This window comes from Priapulus caudatus, unplaced genomic scaffold (genome assembly GCF_000485595.1).
Source record: "Priapulus caudatus unplaced genomic scaffold, Priapulus_caudatus-5.0.1 Scaffold526, whole genome shotgun sequence".
Taxonomy (NCBI): domain Eukaryota; kingdom Metazoa; phylum Priapulida; class Priapulimorpha; order Priapulimorphida; family Priapulidae; genus Priapulus; species Priapulus caudatus.
The window spans coordinates 272070-283508 of record NW_014577587.1 but is presented as its reverse complement, the minus strand read 5'-3'; the positions used below and the strand labels follow the sequence as shown (position 1 = coordinate 283508).

The 11439-nt window shown below is 42.0% G+C and overlaps 1 protein-coding gene across 2 annotated transcripts in view; it reads left to right on the top strand.

The window, feature by feature from the left end:
* Window positions 1–11439, top strand: part of LOC106811313 — a 19413-nt gene that overhangs the window by 2476 nt on the left and 5498 nt on the right. For both annotated transcript variants that reach the window (XM_014814887.1, XM_014814886.1), the window contains exon 2: window positions 7341–7839. In XM_014814887.1, coding sequence (XP_014670373.1) covers window positions 7440–7839 — 400 coding nt within the window. In that variant the 5' untranslated portion in view covers window positions 7341–7439. The remainder of the gene's footprint in view (window positions 1–7340; window positions 7840–11439) is intronic.

Sequence of the window (11439 nt, the reverse complement as noted above, 5' to 3'; positions counted from 1 at the left end):
TATAAGTGACACACACACAAAAACAGATAGATGGCGCCACCGACTGGTGGCTAGAATTTACAAATTAATAAACAGCAATCTCAGACAGCAACCGCATTTGAAAACAAAACACCAGTAGTGCTAAGACTTTGAGGAATAACAGCATAAATACCTGGTGTAAAGTTGTGGAAGTGTTCAAAAAGATAGGTGAGATGTCCATGTTGATAGATAAGTGTTAAAAAGCCCGATCATTTTACGTTTTGGGGATAAATTTTTGGTCACATCAGTTGGACCATTTGCTTAGATTACATCTATGGCAGAATGTGCTATAGCCCTGCGGCAGCGATCCGCGGGCTATAGTACTAGAGCTATAGTAGTACCTACTACCTAGCCCGCGTACATTGACTGCCGCAGGCGCCGCCGACCGCCGCGCAGGCAGGACCGAATAATTCTGTCCCATATAACCTTTTTTATATTTTGGTGAGGGTTATATTGGGACAGAACGGGGTTCATTGAAATTTTGTGAGATCGCATGCAAAATCAAAATGCATGCGCTGCGAATGCGGCCCGTACGCCGCTATTGGCGCGAAAAAAAACCCTTCCCTTCTATATGGCTTTACCTTGCTACTGATGTGTATACATTCACTTCAATCGTTATTTACTTCTTAAAATATTGTTTTTCATAAACCCCGCTTCATTAACTTTAGTAAATTACGTCGGCCATTTACAAACAATCAGACCAATCACAACGAGTCTTACAATAGCCCCTGGTTCTCGCTTGTATCTGTGGCGCTGCAGGAGGCCTGATAGACTCGCTGTGATTGGTCTGATTGTTTGTAAATGGCCAACGTAAGTTACTAAAGTTAATGAAGCAGGGTTTATAAAAAACAATCTTTTAAGAAGTAAATAACGATTGAAGTGAATGTATACACATATCAGTAGCAAGGTAAAGCCATGTAGAAGGGAACGGTAGGTTTTTTTTCGCGCCAATAGCGGCGTACGGGCCGCATTCGCAGCGCATGCATTTTGTATCCGATCTCACGAAATTTCAATGAACCCCATTCTGTCCCAATATAACCCTCACCAAAATATAAAAAAGGTTATATGGGACAGAATTATTCAGTCTAGTTCCGGCAGTACCCTGGGGGACATAGACCCTCTCAGCAGTACTACAGCAGGTGCCTGGCTCACAACTAGGCCCTATGTCTACTCTATCAGTCTATGTATGACTACCACTACACTAGCTGAGCTCCAGTACTATAGCCCGCTTACATTGACTGCTGCTGGCGGCCAATGGCAAATGGCAAATTGCCAATGGCCAATGGCGCTGACCACAGGCACTTGGACCGTTTCAATAATAAAATGATGGTTAATAAATACAACTTGTCAGTACTAGAGCTACCAGTACCAGTACCAGTAATACTAATAGTCTTATTCTTAACGCAGTAGCTGGAGGTACGGTAGCCATCGGTCGTTGAAGCCCCTTTTTGGCGTTAGGGTTAGGATTAGGGTTAGGTTTATGGTTATGGTTAGGGTTAGGGTTCTAGCTCATCTAAACTCAAATCGTGAATTTATTTTCCAAGGCGTTGTTTTGAAATCTGGCGCCACCGCCGCCATCTTGGTCTCGTTAAGTATGAAAGCGAATGGACTCCCGTACCCGTGGCCTCGAGACATTAAGATACGGCTACCATACCCGTAGCCACTGCCTATTCTTAATGTTTGATTTGATCTAATAACTTCACTTCAACACCGTCCAATACACCGCTGTAACACATAGTGCGCACGCCATTGTGCATGCACAAATACACAGTGATATAGAGTACTCCACTGATGAGTTTTTAGAGGCATCATAACCCTGTGGCGCCTCTAGGATGACGTGACATTGGCGCGACATTACACGCCCCCTAAAGGAGGTGTACACCAGTAAGCCTCCGCAATTGTTCACCATTGCACTATTTCGTCTCTAGAAAATGCCTTTTGGGGCTTTTTTTTTCGCTGAAATTCGGCACTAGATTGCAATAATTTGCATTATGCACGCAAGTTGGATGCCTCGTAGACGTCTAGAAAACATTAGAAGGAAAATTGGTCTTGTTGTGTACTCGTGACATTTCGTCAGGTGGCGTAGCCGCAGCGACCGGCTGGTGTTTTTTGTGTATAAAATGTGTTCAGACAACTTTGCAGAAATTCGTGTCATAGAGCTGGCAAAAGTAGAGCATGAATCTGTAGTTATTTAACATGAATAAAGTATGTTTTGTAAGTGCAGTAACAGTGTGAGTATTTGTAATTAATTTCTGTTCGATGCTTATTCAGGCCTGCCGCCTATGGACGCCCTCTACTGTTGTTCAACACTTAAAGGTATCACACTGGGAAATCATTTTCCATAGGCAGCCATACTTACGAAAAAAGTTTTTTTTTAGAAATCACAATGCCATTCTCTGAATCCATGTTGTAACTGACACCATATATGTTGTTAACTCAAAAATTCTTCTATAATTTTTTTTGTAAACAAGCTTTTTCCGGCACGCACTCGAAATGGCCACTTTGCAATGTCATTTTACGCGAAAAAGTAGGCTTCCTTCGAAAATTCCCCGGTCGCCCCAGCAACGCACACTGGACGAGCCGCTTACACTGTCGGATTCAGCAGAGATTCTAGTTTCTGAAATTAACAAATGCAAAGAGTTCTAAGCATTTCTAATGAGAAATAACAAATTCAAGCGCATGCATATACTGAAAAACGATCTCATTCTAGACCTGTCCCAGCGCTGATTGGCTGATTTCCCACTGTAATACCTAAATCGGCAGTCCTTGGTTTTATGTGGTGACACGCGAACGTATAGAGTATTTTAGTAGTAGCGACTTAACAGATTTGGACGAGACACGGGACGTATGGATGAATGTACGTTGACGAGTAGTTTCTAGCAGCGTTCAGCTAGCAGTTTTTAGGCACTCTTATATTTGTGCATATATATATATACAAGTAGAGAGTGTTCATACGTAATGAGGTGTTTCTATAGATGAAATAAACCTTTTGTGTGATAAGACCAGCTTGCGACTCTACATGTCTTTGCTCTGTTTACTGATTCTCCAGTAGCTGTTCAGCTAAGCACGAACGAACTGACGGGTTTCAAGGACAATCAATCAACGCAATACTTATAAACTCTACGCTCGCTTCATACATTTGGAGAGGCGACATCAAGAATCACATCTGACTATACGATGCGACACTATAGCATCATTTCATATATTCCCGATTTTGTATAAGGGGTGAAAATATGCACTTGTTTGTTTTCCTTATACTTTTTAGCTCACCTTGACATCGTCAAGCTGAGCTATTGTCATGGGTCGTCGTCCGTCGTACGTCCGTCCGTCCGTCCGTCTGTCAACATTTGGCTACGGTCAACGATAACTCTGAAACCGTTTGACCCACATGTTTGAAATTGGGTATAGTTGTTACTGCTATGCTCCCATATTAAACGTCGTATTTTGGAGCACGCCAGTCGACGTACTTTCGAGCCACAGTATTTTTTTGGCAAAAATGGGAATTGCCATTAGTCAGTTCAGGTTCAACGGATTTTGTTCATTTTTGGTATGTGAATAAATAAGGGCTAGCAGGGCTCAATTTTAACAGTCGTCCGGTCGTCCGTGACGACTGGATTTTCTCTCGGGCAACTACAAATTGCTTCTGTGGTTGTGGTGTCCAACCTCTATAAAAATGTTATATTCATAATGCGCGCGTTCATTTTACATACGGCCAGGTTGCCACAATACGCTGCAAACGTACATGTCTCAGACGCATTTGTCTGGCTTGCTTGATACAAAAGTATAACACTTACATGTTTAACAACACAATGTTTCGTGTTAATTTTCATTTTTGTCATCTGTGACTTGACACAGTGTTAGTAATGTTAGTAGGTAATGTTAGTATGTTAATTGTAAATGTGTATAAGATAAATTTTATGCACTTTTAATTACTATTATTATACGTCATTGATCCCAGCATCATTTACACATTACCAATATATTTATTATCTTATATAATGAGTGAAACAATCCGAATGGCCATGTCTTGCTGTCACTGCAATACGTACAAAATTACATGATTAGGCCTTTTGCTTTACAGGCACTGAGCATCACTGAGCAGAGCGCATGCAGCCACATGTTAAATAATATGCGGACAACCAAAACTCTTGAGCCAAAAAAACCCTTAAATTGAGCACTGGCTTAGGGGGGTTTTGATATATTAAAAAAAAAAATTATGCCAAATTAGGTAGGGTTCGCAATTATAAAGACATGGATGATAACAAACAGTCTGTGGTGTCACACTCGTCTGCTGTTCGTTTTACAAGATTTCATTGACAATATCTTTAATGCAAATTCCTGCTATGAACATATTATGATTTATACTATTATTATTATATTATTTTATTATGATATAATGATTTATGCTAAGAAACATCAAAGCTGGTGTAGCGCCATCTCTACCGTCACAAATTGTGATTCATTTTGCGTTATATAAATTATGTTGTTAATGTTATATAATATAATAATTATTTATTATTTTCACATAAAAAATTGCACATAATTATCAAGAGTATATAATGGGAGTTCTCCCATATACCGGTATACTCTTTGTTTCTATAATGTACATCGATGGTTGCTCAATTAAAACTGACTTCTTCTCACTCACTCATTTGTGTCCTTTTTTGTGGTGAGCTACAGTGTCATTGACACTTTCATTTGTACAGTTTTAGCATTCTCAGTAAAATATACATTTAATTATAATATCAGGGGGAGATGATTCCAGTGCTGTAGTTGTCAGTGGCGGATCCAGGGTGGCACGGGCGGTGGCCCCCCCCCCAGAATTTTCAGGGCAAGCGTATTTTAGTCTACGTAAGTCTGCACTGGTAACCCCAGTCAGGACATGTACATAGCACAGATTTAGTAGTAAATTAAGTATTTTAGTTATTGGTGTCCCCAAATATAAAAACACTCAACTCAGCAGTGATATTAGTGTGATGAAGATTGTTTAATAATGCTGCCTCAGAGTGCAGGAAATGGCATCAAAGAGGGGTAATTTTCAACAAAATTTTAGGGGGAGGTCTCCTGGGCCCCTCCCCAACAGGAGGGGGACACCCCCTGAAGGAGGAAAAAGCTCCTGATATATTATGATAATGAATCAAAGATGTCCAAAAGTGGGAGGGGTACACCCCCTTCAACACCCTCCCCCCTCGGGCGCTTTGTACCCAAATTGAGCTTGCATGATTCGCCCCGCCCCCCCCCCCTAGAATTCACTTCTGGATCCGCCACTGGTTGTGTGTGTGTGGGGGGGGGTGCATGTTATTAAACCTCTGGGATCCAAAGAAAAAAATAACATTTCGTAACATTTCATTTTCCTCAAAAACGGCCATCTTGAAGGTTATAAATTGCTAAAGTCCACAAGCTTCCGGGGGCTGCACCCTGACAGGGGCCCTAGGGCAGGCCACTGGACCCCACCCGTTAATGTCTTCACGCCAAGGCGCTCGCAGTGTGCTATGCGCGCACACTTCGTATACTTTGCGATGGAAGTAACAGCGAAATCATCCCCCCCCCTTACAACTGATGACCTGTCTGCGCCACTGCTTTACATGTTCATATACACTCGAGATTTGATGCGAAATTTCATAGATTTTTTATCTTCAGTTTTATTCGATGGCTAACACCAGGTGGCACGTCTGTACATGCTCATTTCGGTGCAAGGATATAAGGGCTGTCCCCAATTCATTTTCACAATGTGGGACATGTTCAAATGTGCAAATGTTGACAGCTCTTATATCGTTGGGCCTCAAAACGCCATAAAAGGTCACATATGGAGAAATAAGGGCCCAAGGATATAAGAACGTTTTAGGGCGTTTTGATTGCGCTTGTGTACGTGTGGAGGCGTACGTAGCCATAGGGTGCATAGGTCTTTTTAAAAACATTTACGGATGAAATCAGACACATGATCCAACCTGCCTGTTCATGGTATTCATTATGCAAGAATCTATCAGCCACAACTCGCCTACCGTCAACTGTCAGAAATTGCAGCATGGTCGAAAATAACATGATTTATATTCATTACAATAGCCTGTGTTTGTTACGTAGCTTAGTGACAGCATGCAAGACGCTGCGTTCACACGTTTCGCATCAATTTGCAAGTGGTATCCTCATAATTACTCACAATGTCTCAAGAACATTTGACCAGTTTATTGGTTTCATGCTGTTAGTCATGAGTATGTCGCAGTAAGTACTGAGAGTAGATGTTTCACATATGTTTCACCTATTTTGCACACAGGCGGTCGATTATGGTGAAAAGTAGTAAAATGCTGATTTCTTCATTTCGATTTCTGCCACACTAGCTGATGTATAAATGGATATTTCTCTGTTATTGCAATTCAGAAAAATTTCCTGTACTCAATATTATTAGCCCCATTTGTTAACCCAAACATCGTATCTTTAGCCAATGTTGATGTGCATGCTCGGTCCAATTACTTACCTCCAAACTACTTTCCCTGTTTTGTCGCATATCGCGCTGGACTGTCGTAGCCAGTGCCAGCTATACATCCATGTATGTTTTCATCATGTCTGGCGAAGGTTGGAGAATCGAAGGATGTCCACCTTTTATAATTACACTTCTAAATAAACTTGACATTTCACGATGCTCTAAAAAAGTGCCCAGCGTCAAGTTGAACGTCAAGTGTTATCACTAAGTTAACCACATGCGGCATAATCTCATAGGGCACTATATATACTAGTGATAAGTAGATGCCTCTGGTGTTTTGATTGGTTTCACAAAAATAATAACGTTCAGGCTTATCTAACGTTGCTTTTTGCTTTATTTCTAAATAAATCTCTAATAAAATTGTGGTAATCTACTCAATGCATCTATGTTATCTAATTTGACAAAAACTTATATAATCCATTAACTGGCTGTTAGTAATGGTAAGTAACTGTGAGATGTACCCTCTAACTCTAAGACTGCTTTCTCCTATGCTAGTATTATATGACTCCATTATGTATTAATCCATTCTAAAAATATTATGTGTTTTTATATGCACTAATACATTATTTAATTAAAAACCATATATAAATTTGCATTTTTTTCTATATCCTTGTTCCCTTTTTATTTGACCATTTGCCTTGAATGATTGACATAGTAAGCATCATAATTGAAGCGTTCTAAAAATGCTGATTTATAAGAACGTGGTGCAAAGTCAAAAATCAAGCTTGAACATGTGTGATGCATACTGTTCAAACTATCTTGATCTTGCAACTCTGTTCAAGCTGGGTGTGATTATCTCACTCAGAGAAGCTCGATAAACCTCATGCATCTCGTGACATTTCAGCCTGTGACTTTTGGTCACCTTGACCGCACTTCGGGATGGATGAATGACGACCCACTGACCTCCCCCTGCGGCCGCACACACGATGGGTGACGCCGGCACATGAAGCATTTGCCTGTCGCAGCGGCGCCGAGCATCGCCACCGACATCGCAATGACAAAGCTCAAGGTCGTGCTACTTGTTCTCAATGGTGGCATTCTCATCTGCTGCGTGCTGCTCTTTCTCATCCCGGACTACAAGACGCTGTCATGGTACCGTTTCAAGATCCTCAATCCTTCGGCCCTATACCCTCTGACGGAGGAGGTTGGCTACAACATGGAGCGGGGCGTCGGCATCAGTGGCAACTGCACGCTGCACCTTCCACCGTGGCGGCGCGGCCGTGACACGCCACGCGTGATGACCTACACGGAGTGGTTGAAGACAATGGCACTGATGAAGCTACTCGACATGGTGTTGACGGGCAGCAACGTTCACTACATGCTGTTTGGAGGTTCACTCTATGGTAATTACATGTATATATATATATAATTATATTAAAGAATAACAATAATATTAATAATAATAATATCAATAATAGTAATAATATTTACGTTATTATTGTTTTTAGCTCATCTGACATAGTCAGATGCAGCTTGTAGAATCGCATGATCGTCCGTCCGTGCGTCAACAGTTGGGCACAAATCTTAACCGCTCGACGTACGGTCACGATATTCGGCACATCGGGGGGGATCGTCAAAACAGTATGCGGATGTTGAAGCTGGGGGTCAAAGGTCAAAGGTCAAGAGGTGTAAAAAGAAGGGAACATTCACTCCTTAACTTAAGGTTATAGGGAGGAAATGCAGAATTGCGGCCAAAATCTAAACGGACCTCAACCTAGGCTCGTGATAGTCGGTGATATAGCATCATGGTAGGAAAAGCCATCACTGTGCCAAAATTGGAGGTCACAGGTCAAAGGTCAATGGCACAGGGCAGATTTTAGACATTTCTGAGGACATGGTCTGACGGAAGCGATTGAAAAACTTTTTTGTTTCAGCGGTGACCTAGCATTTTTATGGCTTTATTGAAAGGACCATGAAACTGCCCTTCTCGTGACATGTGAAGAGTAAGGTCGGATAACCTTTTGGACCCTCAAGATGAGGGTTAAACATGGATTGTTTACTGTCTGTTAGAAAGAAAATTGACTGCCGGGTTTGCTAGTAGAATCTATGTAATGCTTGATGTATGAGGCTTACAATGTCACAGTGAAATTTCAAAAGCTAAATTTGGTTTGAAGAAGGTTTATGCTCCTTAAATCGTATAATTTCTATAGCATTCTGTACTGTCAGTATATTTACATGTAACGTATGCCACTGCCAGTGGCCACTGCCAGTGCATGTGGTGTGCTGTAGGCTCTGGTGTAAGTTTTGGCGCGTTAATTAGATTACAGGTGGCAGCTCCTCCTATTGCAGGCCTGTAGGCTTTGCTAGGTAAATGGATGAGTGCTGACCTATTCTGCTCGCAACATAGGATTGTCTGCTACTGACGCATACGACGATGGGAGCTTCCATCTTTAATCTGAAGACACTTAAACGTTAATCTGGGACTAACAGGGTTTACTAGAATCCCACCACTCCACCACAGAGTCACCGCAGTAGACGTTAGATGAGCGCTGTCGCTCCGCGGCACTTGTTTCATTATATTATGTTAGGCTTTATATCTGATTGTAACAAGGATTGATTGAGGCATGTCTTTGGCAGTGCCAGTTGTCTACATAGCATTAAAGTCTACCTAGAAATGCATGTAAAACATTGTGGTTATATTTTTAGCTTACACAGATCTATGCAACTTGTGGAATTGCATGAGCGTCCGTTTGGTTCATCCGTCCATCCGGCAACAATATGGCCACAAATATAAACGGCTTGACATATATGGCAGGGGTAGAAATTTACTTTTGAACACGGGAGTCCAACGGACTCTTTACCCTCAAAAAGAGGAAGTTCGCGGCAAAATGAGGGACTCCGCAGTCTGAGGTTCAAATTTTAAAGATATTTTAACAATAACGCATATATGCTTACTACTGTGTCACGCGAAATCACACAAAGCCTGAAGAAATTCTTGCGTTCGCTCCCGTTGCGCAGTTTATGTAAATGGCTGCAAGTACAGGGCTATAGGAGGTGCACTGCATTGTGGGAAACTATCACGCTGCTTTCCAACTCCCGTACGAGCCTCGTCAAAGCCGCCAGTGGAGTGCTGCATAAACGTTGCAGCGTTGCGGCGCAAAAATGAGGTCACGAACAGCGCCAGTGGGTGTTTCCTGATTCTGACATCCATTTACATAAACTGCGCAACGGGAGCGAACGCGAGAATTTCGTCAGGCTTTGTGTGATTTCGCGTGACACAGCTCGGTTACGAACACAGACAGTATGTTTTTATAACAAGTGAACACTGTCCTTCAAATAGAAACAAAGATGGAGTAGAATGGTGGAATATTTGTGTTGTATTCGTGTGAAATCAAGTGAGCGTTGAGCGAATTTTGGCAGCACGCTTTCCTACCTGATATATATTTATGTGTCGGTGTGCAGCGGCAGCCAGCGTTTGTTGCAGATGAGCATTTGGACGGCATTTACAGGAAATTGTCGGCAATAATAGGTGAAAGAGAGTATAGAAATATTAAGACTTTGGTAGTAAATAGATTTTTATTGAAATGCTCAAAGTGCCTGTGACTGCATGCCTTTGAATCCATCATGCGCGTTTTTTTCCGAAACTGGGCATTACCGCCGTTGTCTAATTTTTGCTCAGAAGAATTAAACCTTGATATATGGTCTTCATATTCGGTATATATATATATAGAGGCATTGTTAAGAAAAGCCATCACCTTGGCAAAATTGGAGGTCACAGGTCAAAGGCCAGTGGAGCAAAAGCCAGATTTCAGGCATTTCTGAAGGATGTGGGCTGACAGACCTTTTTTGTTTCAGTGTTGTACTACCGTTTTTAGCTCATCTGACATAGTCAAGTGCAGCTTGTAGAATCGCATGAGCGTGCGTCTGTGTGTCCGTCCAGCCGTCCGTGCGTTCGTGCGACTGTGCGTTCGTCAACAGTTGGGCAAAAATCTAACAGGTCAAAGGTCAATGGGGCACAAGTCAGATTTTAGACATTTTCTGAGGACATGGTCTGACGGAGCGATTGAAAAACTTTTTTGTTTCAGTGGTGACCTACCATTTTTATGGCTTTATTGAAAGGACCATGAAATGTACTTTCTGCTGACATGCGAAGCGTAAGTGTCGGATAACGTTTTGACCCTCAAGAGGAGGGTTAAACTTAAACATGGATTTGTTTACTGTTAGAAAGAATTTGACTTCCGGGTTTGCTAGTAGAATCTATACATGCCTGGACGTATGAGGCTACAATGTCACAGTGAAATTTCAAAAGCTAAATTTGGTTGAAGAAGGTTAATGCTCCTTAAATCGTATAATTTCTATTGCATTCTGTACTGTCAGTGTGTTACATGTAACGTATTCCACTGCCAGTGGCCACTGCCAGTGCATATGTGTCACTGTATATCAACTTGCTTTCACAAAAACTGATGTAGAACTAGCCGCTCCCACCACTCGCCGTTGGAGAATGCTGCGTGCATGCGTGCGTGCGTGCGTGCGAACGTGTATAATACCTTTCTGGGAAATTCCACGAAAAACGTTCACTCAAGAAACAAGTGCCGCGGAGCGACAGCGCTAATCTAACGTCTACTGCGGTGACTCTGTGGTGGAGTGGTGGGATTCTACTAAACCCTGTTAGTCCCAAATGTGTTCACATACACGCCAAAACAGTTGAAGGCACAGGGATGGTATCAGGAACCTTCTCAAAGGAATGTTTGTTGGAATCGTTATGAAAGTTGCCACGAGATGGCGCGAACGTTTAAGTGTCTTAAGATTAAAGATGGAAGCTCCCATCGCACGTAGTAGCAACAACTATTTGCAAGACAGAATAGGTAAGCACTCATCCATTTACCTACGCAAGCCCACAGGCTGCAATAGAGAGCTGCCACCTGTAACTAATTAACGCAGGCAAAAACTACACCGTACTATCAACACCACCAGTAGCAGTGTGATAAAGGGGTAGTTTTTGT